Source organism: Oncorhynchus clarkii, chromosome 29, assembly GCF_045791955.1.
Source record: "Oncorhynchus clarkii lewisi isolate Uvic-CL-2024 chromosome 29, UVic_Ocla_1.0, whole genome shotgun sequence".
In the NCBI taxonomy this organism is placed as follows: domain Eukaryota; kingdom Metazoa; phylum Chordata; class Actinopteri; order Salmoniformes; family Salmonidae; genus Oncorhynchus; species Oncorhynchus clarkii.
In genome coordinates, this window is record NC_092175.1 from 8,172,335 (window position 1) to 8,191,464 (window position 19,130).

At 46.2% G+C, this 19,130-nt stretch overlaps 1 protein-coding gene across 1 annotated transcript in view; it reads left to right on the top strand.

Moving 5' to 3' along the window:
• Positions 1 to 19,130, top strand: part of LOC139388365 (X-ray repair complementing defective repair in Chinese hamster cells 4) — a 35,875-nt gene that overhangs the window by 1,467 nt on the left and 15,278 nt on the right. The window contains exons 2-7 of the mRNA XM_071134983.1: positions 188 to 336; positions 448 to 635; positions 7,224 to 7,390; positions 8,078 to 8,209; positions 11,859 to 11,989; positions 17,909 to 18,053. Of these exons, the coding sequence (XP_070991084.1) occupies positions 195 to 336; positions 448 to 635; positions 7,224 to 7,390; positions 8,078 to 8,209; positions 11,859 to 11,989; positions 17,909 to 18,053 (905 nt within the window). The 5' untranslated portion in view covers positions 188 to 194. The remainder of the gene's footprint in view (positions 1 to 187; positions 337 to 447; positions 636 to 7,223; positions 7,391 to 8,077; positions 8,210 to 11,858; positions 11,990 to 17,908; positions 18,054 to 19,130) is intronic.

Consider the following 19,130-nt stretch of genomic DNA (forward strand, 5'->3'; position numbering starts at 1 on the left):
AGCAGGGCACTTGACCCTAATTGCTCCTGTATGTCGCTCTGGATAAGAGTGTCTGCTAAATGTAGAGGTAAACAATGATCACAATTGTCACAAATATCCCAACTTTGTTTTATTTCCAATACTTTGTTTAGAGCCAAACAGAATTACAGACGGAATGACCTCACGTGCCTGTGCTGTTTTTCTGCAGGTGTGAGATGCATGTGACGGTGCGTGAGGTCTGTATCTCCTCGGAGTCAGAGACTTCCTACTTCCTGCGAGTGGAGTGGAGGGGGCGGGACTTAGGCTCTGGCTTCCTGTTACTGCTCACTGATGGACAGAATGCATGGAGAGGAGAGGGTAAACACACACACCTGACGAACACGCACGCACAAACATGACCACACACCTGTCTAAACACTCACCTGAATCTTCCTTCCTTCCTTTCCCTCACTCCCTCCCTGTCTGTAGTATCAGAGGATGCAGTGCGGGAGGAGGCAGAGGAGTTGGAGATGCAGACAGATCATTACATCCAGGACCTCCAGCAGGCCCTGACTGGGACTGGACCCTCTACTGACTACAGCTTCACCTTGACCCATAACCCCGGCCCAATGGCCAACATGACCCTGTCCTACGAGAAGGTGCAGAGGGACATCTCGGTGAGTGGCTTGACGAATCATAACGGTGTGTTTTTTGGCCCCAACAAGTTTTAACGACTATCCTGAACCTTAACCTTTGCCCTTAACCCTATCAAATGTTTTACTTGTAGTATTTATTTGAGCAAGTTAGCCATCCATCATGTGATATCTGTGTACAGTGTCGCATGCACTTTGAGGTTCATGTGATGTCGTCACTAGAATTAACACTGATGATGTTTGTATTACGATCTCATCCTTAAGAGTTGTTCATGGAAGTGAGAGTGAACTGTGTCTCCCATAACCTCATGTCGTATCTCGTATCATATCTCATGTCCCCATTTCCTCTCAGGACCCTCTAACTACCACTAATTGAGCTAATGAACCCAGGAAGACATTCATGTAGTGAAGCGCCGCTGTAGGAGGTTACCATGCCGTAGAAGTGTTGTTTTTATTGTTAGTAACTGTAGTCTTCCCCTCCCATAGCTGTTATAGGCTAGGGGTATTAAGCCCTCCGATAGGATTAGTGTCAAACAAACAAACAAAATGGAGGCCAGTGGTATGATGAAATACAGGTAGTTATTATTATTCCAACAGTGGAATATTTGTCTCTCATCTTCACAGTATATTAGAACACACAAGTCAGTCAGGCAGTCATATCAACAGCGGGGTTGTATTGGATCCTTCAGGAGTGTGTTGTTGTTGACCAGTGATGACGTCATCCTAAGATATTGTCTTTCTCCGACTCCCTGCTTCGACAGGAAAATTGTACTGTAGAATACGATCACTATGGAGGTAAAACACACACGTAGCCAACTTAGTGACAGTCCGTGTGCTCAGAGGTCAACCACACACACACACACACACACACACACACACACACACACACACACACACACACACACACACACACACATATACAGTGCCTTGCAAAAGTATTCGGCCCCCTTGAACTTTGCGACCTTTTGCCACATTTCAGGCTTCAAACATAAAGATATAAAACTGTATTTTTTTGTGAAGAATCAACAACAAGTGGGACACAATCATGAAGTGGAACGACATTTATTGGATATTTCAAACTTTTTTAACAAATCAAAAACTGAAAAATTGGGCGTGCAAAATTATTCAGCCCCTTTACTTTCAGTGCAGCAAACTCTCTCCAGAAGTTCAGTGAGGATCTCTGAATGATCCAATGTTGACCTAAATGACTAATGATGATAAATCCAATCCACCTGTGTGTAATCAAGTCTCCGTATAAATGCACCTGCACTGTGATAGTCTCAGAGGTCCGTTAAAAGCGCAGAGAGCATCATGAAGAACAAGGAACACACCAGGCAGGTCCGAGATACAGTTGTGAATAAGTTTAAAGCCGGATTTGGATACAAAAAGATTTCCCAAGCTTTAAACATCCCACGGAGCACTGTGCAAGCGATAATATTGAAATGGAAGGAATATCAGACCACTGCAAATCTACCAAGACCTGGCCGTCCCTCTAAACTTTCAGCTCATACAAGGAGAAGACTGATCAGAGATGCAGCCAAGAGGCCCATGATCACTCTGGATGAACTGCAGAGATCTACAGCTGAGGTGGGAGACTCTGTCCATAGGACAACAATCAGTCGTATATTGCACAAATCTGGCCTTTATGGAAGAGTGGCAAGAAGAAAGCCATTTCTTAAAGATATCCATAAAAAGTGTTGTTTAAAGTTTGCCACAAGCCACCTGGGAGACACACCAAACATGTGGAAGAAGGTGCTCTGGTCAGATGAAACCAAAATTGAACTTTTTGGCAACAATGCAAAACGTTATGTTTGGCGTAAAAGCAACACAGCTGAACACACCATCCCCACTGTCAAACATGGTGGTGGCAGCATCATGGTTTGGGCCTGCTTTTCTTCAGCAGGGACAGGGAAAATGGTTAAAATTGATGGGAAGATGGATGGAGCCAAATACAGGACCATTTTGGAAGAAAACCTGATGGAGTCTGCAAAAGACAGACTGGGACGGAGATTTGTCTTCCAACAAGACAATGATCCAAAACATAAAGCAAAATCTACAATGGAATGGTTCAAAAATAAACATATCCAGGTGTTAGAATGGCCAAGTCAAAGTCCAGACCTGAATCCTTATCGAGAATCTGTGGAAAGAACTGAAAACTGCTGTTCACAAATGCTCTCCATCCAACCTCACTGAGCTCGAGCTGTTTTGCAAGGAGGAATGGGAAAAAATGTCAGTCTCTCGATGTGCAAAACTGATAGAGACATACCCCAAGCGACTTACAGCTGTAATCGCAGCAAAAGGTGGCGCTACAGAGTATTAACTTAAGGGGGCTGAATAATTTTGCACGCCCAATTTTTCAGTTTTTGGTTTGTTAAAAAAGTTTGAAATATCCAATAAATGTCGTTCCACTTCATGATTGTGTCCCACTTGTTGTTGATTCTTCACAAAAAAATACAGTTTTATATCTTTATGTTTGAAGCCTGAAATGTGGCAAAAGGTCGCAAAGTTCAAGGGGGCCGAATACTTTCGCAAGGCACTGTACACTTTGTGCTTTGTTGCCATAGTAATAGGGTAATGACAGAATGTAACTCCTAGTGCATGTGTTTCAGTAGAAAAGGGAAATTAATAGGACTGACTGCTTCAGAAACGAGAGTTTTGGACCAGGACGTATACAGAAGTTTCTGTGATGCGTCATCCCAGATGAAAAAGTCCAAACTGTTTGCTGTTGCTCAACAGTTTATAAAAAGATGAATTCATTCATCATAGAGATATGACTCATTATCAAATGATCCAAGTCTAATGGCTGGTCTTGCAACAGCAGTGTGTGTGTGTGTGTGTGTGTGTGTGTGTGCATGTGTGCGTGCCTGTTGTGTAATTTCTGCAGAGAGTGAGCGTTGATTGACACCAGCTTTAAGAAAAGGGCAAACCTTACAATACCCTTGTAGAACCGTATACTGTAGAACCATATAGAACCCTGTAAAACAGTCCTGGATAAGGAGAATTAGGAACATCGGGGTGGTTGTTGTTTGGTAGATGTGAAGATGGGAATGTGATCCTCCTCTTTTTACTGCACCTCACTGGCCCATAGCAACAGCCCCAGGAAGTCTCCCACATCGCTGCGAGGGTATTATCACCATTACCATACCAGCAGTGATGTGTAACCTCAAACAGCAACATGTACTTGACAATAAACAGTCATATTATGGCCCACGGGGCAGTCATTTTCCATAGTCAGTGGGTTTCCTCGGATCAATGATATTGTGCAACTTTACATTTGATTTTCATTTGGGAGAACCATTCAAGCATTTTTATAGAATGTGAACAACTGAATGTTGTTGACTTCTCATCCTTTCCGTTTTCCTCTGTCATCTCTTCTTTATCTTCTTGTTGATTTTGATGCAGTCTGTCTCTCAGATCTTGTTGAGAGTAGCTTTGTGTTTGTGAGGATGTGGAATCACAGGTCTAAACGACCCCCTGAACCCGCTGGTCATTCCCTCTGAGACCTGCTTTGAAAACCAACTCCAGAACCAGCATGTGGATCCATTTCACAAGGCCGCAGGGCCAGACGGATTACCATGACGTGTACTCCGAGCATGCGCTGACCAGCTGGCAAGTGTCTTCACTAACATTTTCAACCTGTCCCTGACCGAGTCTGTAATACCAACATATATCAAGCCGACCACCATAGTCCCTGTGCCCAAGAACACTTAGGTAACCTGCCTAAATGACTACCAACCCGTAGCACTTACGTTTGTCGCCATGAAGTGCTTTGAAAGGCTGGTCATGGCTCACATCAACACCATTATCCCAGAAACCCTAGAGCCACTCCAATTCACATACCGCCTCAACAGATCCCCAGATGATGCAGTCTCTATTGCCCTCCACACTGCCCTTTACCACCTGGACATCTGTGGATCTGTTGAGAATGCTATTCATTGACTACAGCTCAGCTTTCAACACCATCGTGCCCTCAAAGCTCATCACTAAGGTAAGGACCCTGGGACTAAACACCTCCCTGTGCTTCTGGATTCCTGGACTTCCTGACGGGCCGCCCCCTAGGTGGTAAAGGTAGGGAACAACACATCCGCCACGCTGATCCTCAACATGGGGGCCCCTCAGGGGTGAGTGCTCAGTCCCCTCCTGTACTCCCTGTTTACTCATGACTGCATGGCCAGGCACGGCTCCAACACTATCAAGTTTGCAGACGACACAACAGTGGTAGGCCTGATCACCGATAACGACAAGACAGCCTATAGGGAGGAGGTCAGAGACCTGGTTGTGTGGTGACAGGACAACAACCTCTCTCTCAACGTGATTAAGACAAAGGAGATGATTGTGGACTACAGGAAAAGGAGGACTGAGCATGCCCCCATTCTCATCAACGGGGCTGTAGTGGAACTATCATGGTCCAAACACACTAAGACAGTTGTGAAGAGGGCACAACAAAGCCTATACAAATCAAATTCTATTTGTCACATGTGCCGAATACAACACGTATTCGGCACACTTACAGTGAAATGCTTACCTACAGGCCCTTAACCAACAATGCAGTTTTAAGAAAATACCAACAAAAAAAGTAAGCGATAAGAATAACAAATAATTAAAGAGCAGCAGTAAATAACAATAGCGGGGCCATATACAGGGGATATCGGTACAGAGTCAATGTGCAGGGGCACATGTTAGTTGAGGTAATATGTACATGTGGTATAGTTATTAAAGTGACTATGTATAGATAATAACAGAGAGTAGCAGCAGTGTAGAAGTGGAGGCAATGCACATAGTCTTGGTAGCCATTTGATTAGCTGTTCAGGAGTCTTATGGCTTGGGGGTAGAAGCTGTTTAGAAGCATCTTGGACCTAGACTTGGCGCTCCTGTACTGCTTGCTGTGGAGTAGCAGAGAGAACAGTCTATGACTAGGGTGGCTGGAGATTTTGGCCATTTTTAGGGCCTTCCTCTGACACCGCCTGGTATAGAGGTCCTGAATGGCAGGAAGGTTGGCCCCAGTGACCGTACGCACTACCCTCTGTAGTGCCAAGCAGTTGCCATACCAGGCAGTGATGCAACCCGTCAGGATGCTCTCAATGGTGCAGCTGTAGAACCTTTTGAGGATCTGAGGACCCATGTCAAATCTTTTCAGTCTCCTGATGGGGACATGAAGGACCCTGGGACTAAACTAGAGGTCGACAGATTATGATTTTTCAACGCCGATACCGATTATTGGAGGACCAAAAAAAGTAGATACCGATTAAAATTGGCCGATTTAAAAAAATATATAGATATGTACTAAGGACAATTACAACAATACTGAATGAACAATGAACACTTTTATTTTAACTTAATATAATACATAAATAAAATCTATTTAGTCTCAAATAAATAATGAAACATGCTCAATTTGGTTTAAATAATGCAAAAACACAGTATTGGAGAAAAAAGTAAATGTGCAATATGTGCCATGTAAAAAAGCTAGTGTTTAAGTTCCTTGCTCAGAACATGAGAATATATGAAAGCTAGTGGTTCAATATTCCCAGTTCTTCAATATTCCAAGTTAAGAAGTTTTAGGTTGTAGTTATTATAGGAATTATGACGCGTCGACTATTTCTCTCTATACCATCTGTATTTCATATACCTTTGACTATTGGATGTTCTAATAGGCACTTTAGTATTGCCAGCCTAATCTCGGGAGTTGATAGGCTTGAAGTCATAAACAGCGCTGTGAAGCAAGCATTGCTAAGAGCTTCTGGCAAATGCAGTAAAGTTAGAATGAATGCTTACGAGCCTGCTGCCGCCTACCACAGCTCAGTCAGACTGCTCTATCAAATCATAGACTTAATTATAATATAATAAAGACATTGTTGGTTAAGGGCTTGTAAGTCTACTGCACCTGTTGTATTCGCCGCATGTGACAAATGAAATTTGATTTGATTTACACCAGGTGTGTGTGTGTGTGTGTGTGTGTGTGTGTGTGTGTGTGTGTGTGTGTGTGTGTGTGTGTGTGTGTGTGTGTGTGTGTGTGTGTGTGTGTGTGTGTGTGGCTGGTCTATGTGTGTTTAAATGTGTGGAGGTTAATGGTTTTCATCACCAGTAGATGGACCAGTGTAAAGAGAGTCCCTGTAATGACAGCCTGGGGCACAAACCAAGGTTCACCACAACACCATTATCTGCTGGCCAGTGAGCTCACCACCAATACACTACCGCTGAATCCCTCACAGCAGAAGCAGCAGTGTTTGTGGTCACTTTAGGAGCCACCCAGACACCACAGTGATGTAGTAGCGACAGTCTCTACCCGAATAGGTTCTTATTCTATCCAGTAGTTAGTCTCTGAGTTAGAGAGAGAGAGGCCAATACAGAGAGATTATGAAACGGTAGTTTTTCTACGACATCTAATGGAAGCTCTGATCGAGTACAACATTAGAGAGCCAACTTGGTCCATCATAATACCGGCCAATAGTGTTTGGGGCCAAATCATTATTGACCAATCGTTTTACTGCCCATGTCTTTACCGGCCAACCAAGTAACTGTCCATCTCGTTAAGGTGGGCACGAGTATATGTGTGTGTTTACAGGTGCATATATTAACTCTCTCCCTTCCTCAACCCCCCCCCCCTTCCAGTTCTGCCTGGGTTCTGTGTTGCTGGGTAAGATTCCAGAGCCAGTGGAGGAGGTTAGAGCGTTACTGACTCACGGTCTAGGACGTGGAACCGCACTGCAGAACCACAACCACTTACTAAAGGAGGAGAACCACAGGCTCAAACAGGAGCTACAACACATCAATGCAGAGTAAGACCACACACACACACACACACAAACACACATGAAGAGCTCACTTCCCTCCTCTTTAAGAGTCATTACCCAATCCCCAAAACTCTCTACAGGGTAGGACCGCCACTGTATGTTGCATTGTCTAGGAACTGATTTTATGAGTGTGTGTGTGTGTGTGTGGCTGCTGAGGATGGAAAATAGCTGTGAAAGTGGGCCTTAATGACGCACAGACCTGAGAGCTCAACACAGAGGTCAAGATCGAACACACACACAAAGGATGAGGGAACCCCTCGCGAGTGAGTGTTGAGGGCAGTTCCCCTCACCTAGACTCCATGTGTTTCTAATCATCTCACTGCTGTAGTTTCTCTGATTCTGAAATAGAATATAGCGGTATTTGGTTGCGGAGGGGGAGGAAAAATCTGTTGAGGTTCCCTGGCAACCAACACCAGACGCAACAAACCTTAACCTTGACTGGATTCAGAGGGAAAGAGTGGCTGTTGGCTGCATCAGGGCTGGAGATTTCGATTATGTCCCCTTAGGTTATGTTATGACATAAACGTCCTATAAATGGCACAGTCATATTTCTATCCATACCAAGCCAGGGATTGTTGCTGTAAATGCATTTTATTCCATTCCCTTGTAACTCACTCTAACCCTGCTTTCTGTAAGCTCTAACATTACCTGTGTGTGCGTGCGTGTGTGTAGGTTGCAGCGGTTTGTCAGTGGGAAGGAGACACTCGAGTCAGAGCTGTACTCTCGCTTCACCCTGGTGCTGAATGAGAAGAAGGCTAAGATACGCAGTCTGCAGAAGAACCTCACACACCTGCAGGAGACCAGGTACATAGTATACACACGTCCTCCATCTATGACCCAACCTAACGTTACCCCACGGGGGGTCTGACTGTGAGGAACCCCTCAAGGTCACAGGATATCACTCATAACATTTCCACCCTCCTCTGTAATAAAGGGGAATGACCAAGAGGGTTTGATTTATCAACGTAGCTTCCTTTGATATATTCATCATCTATGTGATAACCCCTTCTGATATGTCCCGTTGGTTTGATCTTGGTGATTTGGCCATCTGGTGGCACATGCCAGTATGTAAGTGATGAAAGGTGTTATTTAGGTGATGAGAAAATATACAACCTATTGGTACCACATTTAATCCCATACTGTTCAATATAAACTGAATACCAGGCAAATATACAGGATAGCTGCCGACATAAAGTGTCTGTAATAGGGCGTTGGGCCACAGTGCTCCTTGGCGTAGGTTCTGCAAGTGTCTGGATCTCTATTGGAGGGATACGACACCATTCTTCCAATGGGAAATTCTATAATTGGGTGTTTTGTCTATGGTGGTGTTACGGCTTTCTTCGGGTGAAGGAGAGTCGGACCAAAATGCAGCGTGGTAATTTTCATACATGTTTAATGAAGACCGTGAAAACCTATACAGCCTATCTGGTGACAACAAACACAGAGACAGGAACAATCACCCACGAAACACTCAAAGAATATGGCTGACTAAATATGGTTCCTAATCAGAGACAACGATAATCACCTGCCTCTGATTGAGAACCAATTCAGACAGCCATAGACTTTGCTAGAGAACCCCACTAAACCACAATCCCAATACCTACTAAAACCCCAAGATAAAACGCACCACATAAATAAACCCATGTCACACCCTGGCCTGACCAAAATAATAAAGAAAACACAAAATACTTTGACCAGGGCGTGACAGAACCCCCCCCCCCCCTAAGGTGCGGACTCCCGGACGCACATCAAAAACAATAGGGAGGGTCCGGGTGGGCGTCTGTCCATGGTGGCGGCTCCGGCGCGGGACGTGGACCCCACTCTATAAATGTCTTAGTCCCTCCTCCTCGCGTCCTAGGAAAGTCCACCCTCGCCGCCGACCATGACCTAGTAGTCCTCACCCAGAATCCACCTGGACTGAGGGGCAGCTCGGGACTGAGGGGCAGCTCGGGACTGAGAGGAAGCTCAGCACTGAGAGGAAGCTCAGCACTGAGAGGAAGCTCAGCACTGAGAGGAAGCTCAGGCAGGTATTTAGATCCGGCAGATCCTGGCTGGCTGGTGGATCTGGAAGAGTCTGGCTGACTGGCAGATCTGGAAGAGTCTGGCTGACTGGCAGATCTGGAAGAGTCTGGCTGACTGGCAGTTCTGGCTGCTCCATGCTGACTGGCTGCTCTGGCTGCTCCATGCTGACTGGCTGCTCTGGCTGCTCCATGCTGACTGGCTGCTCTGGCTGCTCCATGCTGACTGGCTGCTCCATGCTGACTAGCTGCTCCATGCTGACTGGCAGCTCTGGCTGCTCCATGCTGACTGGCTGCTCCATGCTGACTTGCGACTCTGGCTGCTCCATGCTGACTGGCGGCCCTGGCTGCTCCATGCAGACTGGCGGCTCCTTGCAGGCTGGCAGCTTTGGCGGCAGACTGGCAGCTCTGGCGGCTCCTTGCAGACTGGCAGCTCCTTGCAGACTGGCAGCTCTATGCAGACTGGCAGCTCCTTGCAGACTGGCAGCTCAATGCAGACTGGCAGCTCCTTGCAGACTGGCAGCTCCTTGCAGACTGGCGGCTCCTTGCAGACTGGCGGCTCTATGCAGACTGGCAGCTCTATGCAGACTGGCAGCTCTATGCAGACTGGCAGCTCTATGCAGACTGGCAGCTCCTTGCAGACTGGCAGTTCTGAACAGGCGGGAGACTCCGGCAGCGCTGTAGAGGCGGAAGGCTCTGGCAGCGCTAAACAGGCGGGAGACTCCGGCAGCGCTGAAGAGGAGGAAGGCTCTGACAGCGCTGGACAGGCGAGGCGCACTGTAGGCCTGATGCGTGGTGCTGGCACTGGTGGTACTGGGCCGAGAACACGCGCAGGAAGCCTGGTGCGGGGAGCTGCTACCGGAGGGCTGGGGTGTGGAGGTGGTACTGGGTAGACCGGACCGTGCAGGCGCACTGGAGCTCTTGAGCACCGAGCCTGCCCAACCTTACCTGGTTGAATGCTCTCGGTCGCCCTGCCAGTGCGGCGAGGTGAAATAGCCCGCACTGGGCTATGCAGGCGAACCGGAGACACAGAGCGCAAGGCTGGTGCCATGTAAGCCGGCCCAAAGAGACGCACTGGAGACCAGATGCGTAGAGCCGGCTTCATGGCACTTGGCTCGATGCTCACTCTAGCCCGGCCGATACGCGGAGCTGGAATGTACCGCACCGGGCTATGCACCCGCACTGGAGATACCGTGCGCACCACAGCATAACACGGTGCCTGCCCGGTCTCTCTAGCCCCCCGGTAAGCACAGGGAGTTTGCGCAGGTCTCCTACCTGGCGTAGCCATACTCCCTGTTAGCCCCCCACAAGAAATTCTTGGGGCTGACTCTCAGGCTTCCATCCGCGTCGCCGTGCTGCCTCCTCATACCAGCGCCTCTCTGCTTTCGCCGCCTCCAGTTCCTCTTTGGGGCGGCGATATTCTCCAGGCTGTGTCCAGGGTCCTTTACCGTCCAAATCGTCCTCCCAAGTCCATTTCTCCAAGTAATGCAGCCTCTCCCACTGCTGCTGCTGCTCCTGCTGCTGCTGCCTCTGTTCCTTCTCCTGCTGCTGCTGCCTGTTGACACGCCGCTTGGTCCTGTTGTGGTGGGTGATTCTGTTACGGCTTTCTTCGGGTGAAGGAGAGTCGGACCAAAATGCAGCGTGGTAATTTTCATACATGTTTAATGAAGACGAAACGAACAATACAAAAACAAGAAACGTAATGTGAAAACCTATACAGCCTATCTGGTGACAACAAACACAGAGACAGGAACAATCACCCATGAAACACTCAAAGAATATGGCTGACTAAATATGGTTCCCAATCAGAGACAACGATAATCACCTGCATCTAATTGAGAACCAATTCAGACAGCCATAGACTTTGCTAGAGAACCCCACTAAACCACAATCCCAATACCTACGAAAACCCCAAGACAAAACACACCACATAAATAAACCCATGTCACACCCTGACCAAAATAATAAAGAAAACACAAAATACTTCAACCAGGGCGTGACAGGTGGTGGGAAACGCTAACTCGGGCGCCGCTCTAGAATATTCCATAAGTGTTAAATTGGGTTGAGATTTGGTGACTGAGACGGCCATGGCATTATGGTTTATGTCGTTTATGCTCATCAAACCATTCAGTGACCACTCGTGCGCTGTGGATAGGGGGCATAACCATGGTAGCCAGAATAATGTCCAAAATAATGGCATGCCCAGCATTTTTATTCATACATGAACATTAGCATAATGGGGTGTTAATTGCTTAAATAACTCAGGAACCACACCTGTGTGGAAGCACCTGCTTTCAAAATAATCTGTATCCCTCCTTTACTCATGGGTTTCCATTATTTTTCCAGTTACCTGTACTCCCAGGATGCACAACCTTCCCAGGTTGTGATCTTTAACACGTGCATGTGCGTCTGTATATCTCTCGTCTCTCTAACAGGGAAGAGGGAGAGAGCAGCAGTCCAGGGAAGGGAACGAAAAAGACGACAGGACAGACCAGAGAGGAGGATGAATATGAAGCGAGCACTGATGATGAGCAGTTACAGCCTGCTTCTATAGAAGCCACCCAGGGTAGGGTATAACCACCTCCACACACACACACACACTTACTTGCAGTTATATGGAGCAGCTGAGTGGGTTTTATCTGTAGGTAATGGATGGAAGGGAAAACATTGAGAAGGATCTGAAGGAGATGGAGTGTGTGTGAATGAGTTGGGGTCAACCCCTCAGGTGCCCCCTCAAGTTAACCCAAAGAAAATTCTACAAATATTAACTCGTGTAAAGAAGAAACAAACGTTCAAGTGTCCTAAAAGCTTGTTGAAAGTAAACTTGTCACTGGCAGTGTGTTTGCTTAGTGGTCTCGTAGTGATGACACCAGAGCATGTGTGATCTCCCTCCTGGAGAGTGTTTAGAGCAGATTTACAGTCAGATGTTACTCTGAGTTACATTAGAGCTGTGTGTGTGTGTGTGTGTGTGTGTGTGTGTGTGTGTGTGTGTGTGTGTGTGTGTGTGTGTGTGTGTGTGTGTGTGTGTGTGTGTGTGTGTGTGTGTGTGTGTGTGTGTGTGTGTGTGTGTGTGTGTGTGTGTGTGTGTGTGTGTGTGTGTGTGTGTGCAAGCGATAGTTGTGTGTGGTCCCCTGATTGTAGTCTCTAACCACTATCTCAGAGGAGGTGGCCCTGAGGGAAGAGTTGGAGGGTGAAAGGGGTGGTTGACTAGGAATGATAATAGACCTCACAACACTGCCATCATGGAGCTCAGAAGACCTGTGTCCAGTGTATGAAAGTGTTTATCCTGTACAGACTCATCATTAACCCTAAATTATAAACTGGGTGGTTTGAGTCCTGAATGCTGATTGTCTGACAGCTGTGGTATATCAGATCGTATACCACTGGTATGACTCATCATATACCCTAAATTAACCCACTACACAATGTCTCTGTCTAAAAGTTTACCTTATCTTACCTTATGGTTAAGCTGTTTATTATCTATGCATAGTCAATCTACATGCAGTGGTGGAAAAAGTACTCAATTTTCATACTTGAGTAAAAGTAAAGATACCTAATAGAAAATGACTCACGTGAAAGTCACCCAGTAAAATATTACTTGAGTAAAAGTCAATAAGTATATTTAAAACCAAATACTTTTAGAGTATGAAAGTAAATGGAATTTCTAAAATGTACTTCAATATAAAAAGTCAAAGTAAATACAATTTCTACTTCCTTATATTAAGAATAGTTTTTCTTCTTGTTTTCTTTATTTACTGATAGCCAGGGGCCCCCTGTATTATAGGGGCCCCCTGTATTATAGGGGCCCCCTGTATTATAGGGGCCCCCTGTATTATAGGGGCCCCCTGTATTATAGGGGCCCCCTGTATTATAGGGGCCCACTCCAACACTCATCGTTTATAAACGAAGCATGTGTGTTCAGTGAGTCGGCCAGATCAGAGGCAGTAGGGATGACCAGGGATGTTCTCTTGATAAGTGTGGGAATTGGACCATTTTCCTGTCAACACCTAAAAGAGTACTTTTGGGTGTCAGGGAAAATGTATGGAGTAGAAAGTACATTATTTTCTTTAGGAATATAGTGAAGTTAAAGTTGCCGAAAATATAAATAGTAAAGTATAGATAGTACTTTACACCACTGCCTACATGTACATATTACCTCGACTACCCTGTACCCCCGCCGATTGACTTGGTACCGGTACCCCCTGTATATAGCCTCGTTATTTGTATTGTTCAACTTCTTTTTTTTAAACTTTAGTTTGTTTAGTGAATATTTTCCGAACCACATTGTTGGTTAAGGGCTTGTAAGTAAGCATTTTACGATAAGCCCTACAGTACACCTGTTGTATTTAGTGCTTGTGACAAATAACATTTGATTTGATTTGAAGTGTGTGCTCAGATGGAAAAAAATTTATAAAAAATCAACTCAAATTTTATTTGTCACATACACATGGTTAGCAGATGTTAATGCGATTGTAGCGAAACCAACAGAATATGTACATAAAGATATATGAATGGGTGATGGTATAGAACGGCATAGGCAAGATGCAGTAGATGATATAGAGTACAGTATATACATATGAGATGAGTAATGTAGGGTATGTAAACATAAAAGTGGCATAGTTTAAAGTGGCTAGTGATACATGTATTACATAAAGATGGCAAGATGCAGTAGATGGTTTCGAGTACATTATATACATATGAGATGAGTAATGTAGGGTATGTAAACATAAAAGTGGCATAGTTTAAAGTGGCTAGTGATACATGTATTACATAAAGATGGCAAGATGCAGTAGAGGGTATAGAGTACAGTGTATACATATGAGATGAGTAATGTAGGGTATGTAAACATTATATTAAGTGGCATTTTTTTTACATCAATTCCCATTATTAACGTGGCTAGAGATTTGAGTCAGTGTGTTGGCAGCAGCCACTCAATGTTAGTGGTGGCTGTTTAACAGTCTGATGGCCTTGAGATAGAAGCTGTTTTTCAGTCTCTCGGTCCCTGCTTTGATGCACCTGTACTGACCTCGCCTTCTGGATGATAGCGGGGTGAACAGGCAGTGGCTCGGGTGGTTGTTATCCTTGATGATCTTTATGTCCTTCCTGTGACATCGGGTGGTGTAGGTGTCATGGAGGGCAGGTAGTTTGCCCCCGGTGATGCGTTGTGCAGACCTCACTACCCTCTGGAGAGCCTTACGGTTGTTGGTGGAGCAGTTGCCGTACCAGGCGGTGATACAGCCCGACAGGATGCTCTCGATTGTGCATCTGTAGAAGTTTGTGAGTGCTTTTGGTGACGAGACACATTTCGTCAGCCTCCTGAGGTTGAAGAGGCTCTGCTGCGCCTTCTTCACAACTCTGTCTTTGTGGGTGGACCAATCCAGTTTGTCCGTGATGTGTACACAGAGGAACTTAAAACTTACTACCCTCTCCACTACTGTTCCGTCAATGTGGATTTGGGGGTGCCCCCTCTGCTGTTTCCTGAAGTCCACAATCATCTCCTTTGTTTTCTTGACGTTGATTCTGAGGTTATTTTCCTGACACCAAACTCCGAGGGCCCTCACCTCCTCCCTGTAGGCCGTCTCGTCATTGTTGGTAATCAAGCCTACCACTGTAGTGTCGTCCGCAAACTTGATGATTGAGTTGGAGGCGTGCATGGCCACGCAGTCGTGGGTGAACAGGGAGTACAGGAGAGGGCCCAGAACGCACCCTTGTGGAACCCCAGTGTTGAGGATCAGCGGGGTGGAGATGTTGTTACCTACTCTCACCACCTGGGGGTGGCCCATCAGGAAGTCCAGTACCCAGTTGCACAGGGCGGGGTCGAGACCCAGGGTCTCGAGCTTGATGATGAGTTTGGAGGGTACTACGGTGTTAAATGCTGAGCTGTAGTCGATGAACAGCATTCTCTCGTAGATATTCCTCTTGTCCAGATGGGTTAGGGCAGTGTGCAGTGTGGTTGCGATTGTGTCGTCTGTGGACCTATTGGGGCGGTAAGCATGATGGTCCTTGACTAGTCTCTCAAAGCACTTCATGATGACGGAAGTGAGTGCTACGGGGCGGTATTCGTTTAGCTCAGTTACCTTAACTTTCTTGGGAACAGGAACAATGGTGGCCCTCTTGAAGCATGTGGGAACAACAGACTGGGATAAGGATTGATTGAATATGTCCGTAAACACACCAGCCAGCGGTACTCCAAGAATCTTGTAAATCTACGTTACACATGGCACGACGGGCAGTCATGGTATAGCCATGTGGTGAGTGTGCACTCGTGTCTGTGTGTGTGTGTACTGAATCTGTCCGATTCTGTCTATATGACTGGTGTTATTCTGGCACCAGCGATGGCACCAGCGATGACATCAGTGAGTGATCATTGCGTAACCCTCTGTTAGTGAGAAGTGTAGCGGGCCTCTCTGACCTGCCGCCTGGAACACCGCTAGCCACACCTCTACTTCTACTGCTGGAGCTCCCAGCTGTGTGTTGTGATTGAGGTGGTAAATAAGGGTTATTGTTGGGCTGAGTGGTAGTTATAAATGGGCCGTTCTGGCTCAGACCGAGTTTTATTTACCTTACTTATATGGGAGGTAGGTAAGATCCCTAGAAGTCTCTTTGTCTCTCCCAGCTGTGCGATGTGATGGAGATGGTGGATTAGGGTTATAGCAGGGGTATATTGGTTGTGTCCCTCCCTCTAACAGCTGTGTTCTATGACTGATGGGGAAATAGACACGGGTTCCTGTGTTGCTTTGGTTGCCGTGACAATGAGTCAGTTTATTAGTGTGTTGCCAGGAAGGGCATAGAAAATGGGGAAGGGGCAAAGTGGTTATGTTTTCACTAATGAGAATGAGATAAACTGTGTATGTGTGTGTGTGTATGTGTGTGTGTGTGTGTGTGTGTGTGTGTGTGCGTGTGTGTGTGTCTGTGTGTGTGTGTGTGTGTGTGTGTGTGTGTGTCTGTGTGTGGTATAACACACTTTACCAGTTTATTATCTTTCTTCCAGTCTGTTTTTTTCTTGGCTAGCCCCATACCAAGCTCTGTGTGTGTGTGTGTGTGTGTGTGTGTGTGTGTGTGTGTGTGTGTCTGTGTGTGTGTGTGTGTGTGTGTGTGTGTGTGTGTGTGTGTGTGGCTGTGTGTGTGTGGGGCTGTGTGTTGTTAACTGTGTGTGACTCCAGTTTATCAGAACCCAGGTGTCACATTCTGCGCGCGCGCACGTGTGTGTGTCTCCTCCCGCACGCGTGTGCGTGGCTGTGGGTCGTTAACTGTGTGTGACTCCGGTTTATAACGACCCAGGTGTCACATTATGGCTACAGACACCACGGATTGACCTCCCATTTACCCAATGTATCACCCACTCCAGTTGTTAGCTTTTACTTGTATGTTGCCTGCCTGCTTGCCTGCCTGCCTGCCGAATGTGATGAATGAGGCTATTCAGTTTAACACAGTGTTTTTACAGACTGCCAGCCTGAGTGACCAGAGACTCATGTTACTGTTAAACACTGAATAGAACTCTTATTAGACTATGAGTAATTCTAAAGCCGTAATATGTCCTCCCCTGTCCTTTCTAAATGGACTAATAAGCAAGCAGTCGTTTTGATGCTGATGGATTTCTTCTTCTCCTACCCCCCCCCCCCCCCCCCCCCTCTCTCCATCCATGTGTCTATTTCCCCCTCTCCTCCTCCCTCCACTTGTCTACTTTGAGCACGTTTCCCTATCCTCTCATCAGTCAAACGTGCTGATCTGTGGAAGGAAGGGGACACCTGAGAGGGAGGGAGGGAGGAGCACACAAACTCCTTCCTTCATGAACAGACCAGATGTTGGTGGCTGCAGACCCAAACTCTGCTGGTGTTCACTGTGTTTTTAAGAAGCTGAGAAACATGTAGCGAGCAATGTAGTAGGTGTTTTTAAAAAACATTTTACATAGTAGAGTCAAGCATTCTGTTGTGGACGTCTGGAACTCATTTTAGTTTACGACCCAATCTTACAATTGGACTCTGTATTAACTCTGTGACTCAGTAGCTCGAAGGTTACATTTATATACTGTGCGTTCAGAAAGTATTCATACCCCTTGACTTATTCCACATTTTGTTGTATAACAGCCTAAATTCAAAATGGATTAAATATATATTTTCACACAATACCCCATAATGACAAAGTGAAAACTTGATTTTAGAAATGTTTGCAAATGTATTGAAAAGGAAATACAGAAATACCTCGTTTACGTAAGTATTCACACTATGAGACGGCTCTATCAGCTTTGCACATCTGGATTTTGTGATTTTTCTCCCATTGTTCCTTGCAGATTTTCTCAAGCTCTGTTACTTTAGATGGGGAGCGGCGGTGAACAGCAATCTTCAAGTCTTTCCACAGATTTTCAATGTGATTCAAGTCTGGACTTTCACATTATTGTTCCGAAGCCATTCCAGTGTTGCTTCGGGCTGTTTACTTTCTGAAGGCATTGTATTTTGACTCGTGTGTGTGTGTGTTCTCTCCTCAGGGACTTTGCGTAGCCACAGCCCATTGGACGACAGTCTGAATGACATCCCAGACGTGGCACCCTCCCGTAAACGCCGCTTCCGCCACCTGCAACCTCCTGACACCGTTGCTAAGAGACCGACCTCGGAGCCAGCGCAGAAACCGAGGTACGGACACAACACACACACACACACACACACAAATAGTGGCAAGGGTGGCTGAGAAACACATAGGTCTATGACATGACAATGAGTTTCCCAACATGGTCTCCTGGGTAGATCTGTGTGGTAGATCTGTTCTGAATCCTGAGTGCTGGTTTCTGTCTGCCAAACACACCCCCGCTGGGCTTTGGTATTTCTCGTCTCTGAAATGGGAATGTCACTTTGTTCTGCCCCCCCCTTTCACTCTCTCTTCCTCCCCACCCCTCTCTCCCTACTTTTCACTCTCTCCCTACTTTTTTCTCTCTCTCACTCTCTCTCTCTCTCTCGCTCTCTCTCTCTCTCTCAGCATCTGAGACTTTTTCATAGATATGTAAAAGGCACTTGCTTTTCCACTGATATTCTGTCTCTGTCTGTGTTCATGAATGGGAAAATAACTTAATGTTACAGCTTTACACACCTCGCAGCAGGCGAGCTCTCAAACAAGACTGGATCACAAATCAAATCAAATCAAATGTATTTATATAGCCCTTCGTACATCAGCTGATATCTCAAAGTGCTGTACAGAAACCCAGCCTAAAACCCCAAACAGCAAGCAATGCAGGTGTAGAAGCACGGTGGCTAGGAAAAACTCCCTAGAAAGGCCAAAACCTAGGAAGAAACCTAGAGAGGAACCAGGCTATGTGGGGTGGCCAGTCCTCTTCTGGCTGTGCCGGGTGGAGATTATAACAGAACATGGCCAAGATGTTCAAATGTTCATAAATGACCAGCATGGTCAAATAATATTAAGGCAGAACAGTTGAAACTGGAGCAGCAGCACAGCCAGGTGGACTGGGGACAGCAAGGAGTCATCATGTCAGGTAGTCCTGGGGCATGGTCCTAGGGCTCAGGTCCTCCGAGAGAGAGAAAGAGAGAAGGAGAGAATTAGAGAACGCACACCTAGATTCACACAGTACACCGAATAGGAAAGGAGAAGTACTCCAGATATAACAAACTGACCCTAGCCCCCCGACACATAAACTACTACTGCAGCATAAATACTGGAGGCTGAGACAGGAGGGGTCAGGAGACACTGTGGCCCATTCC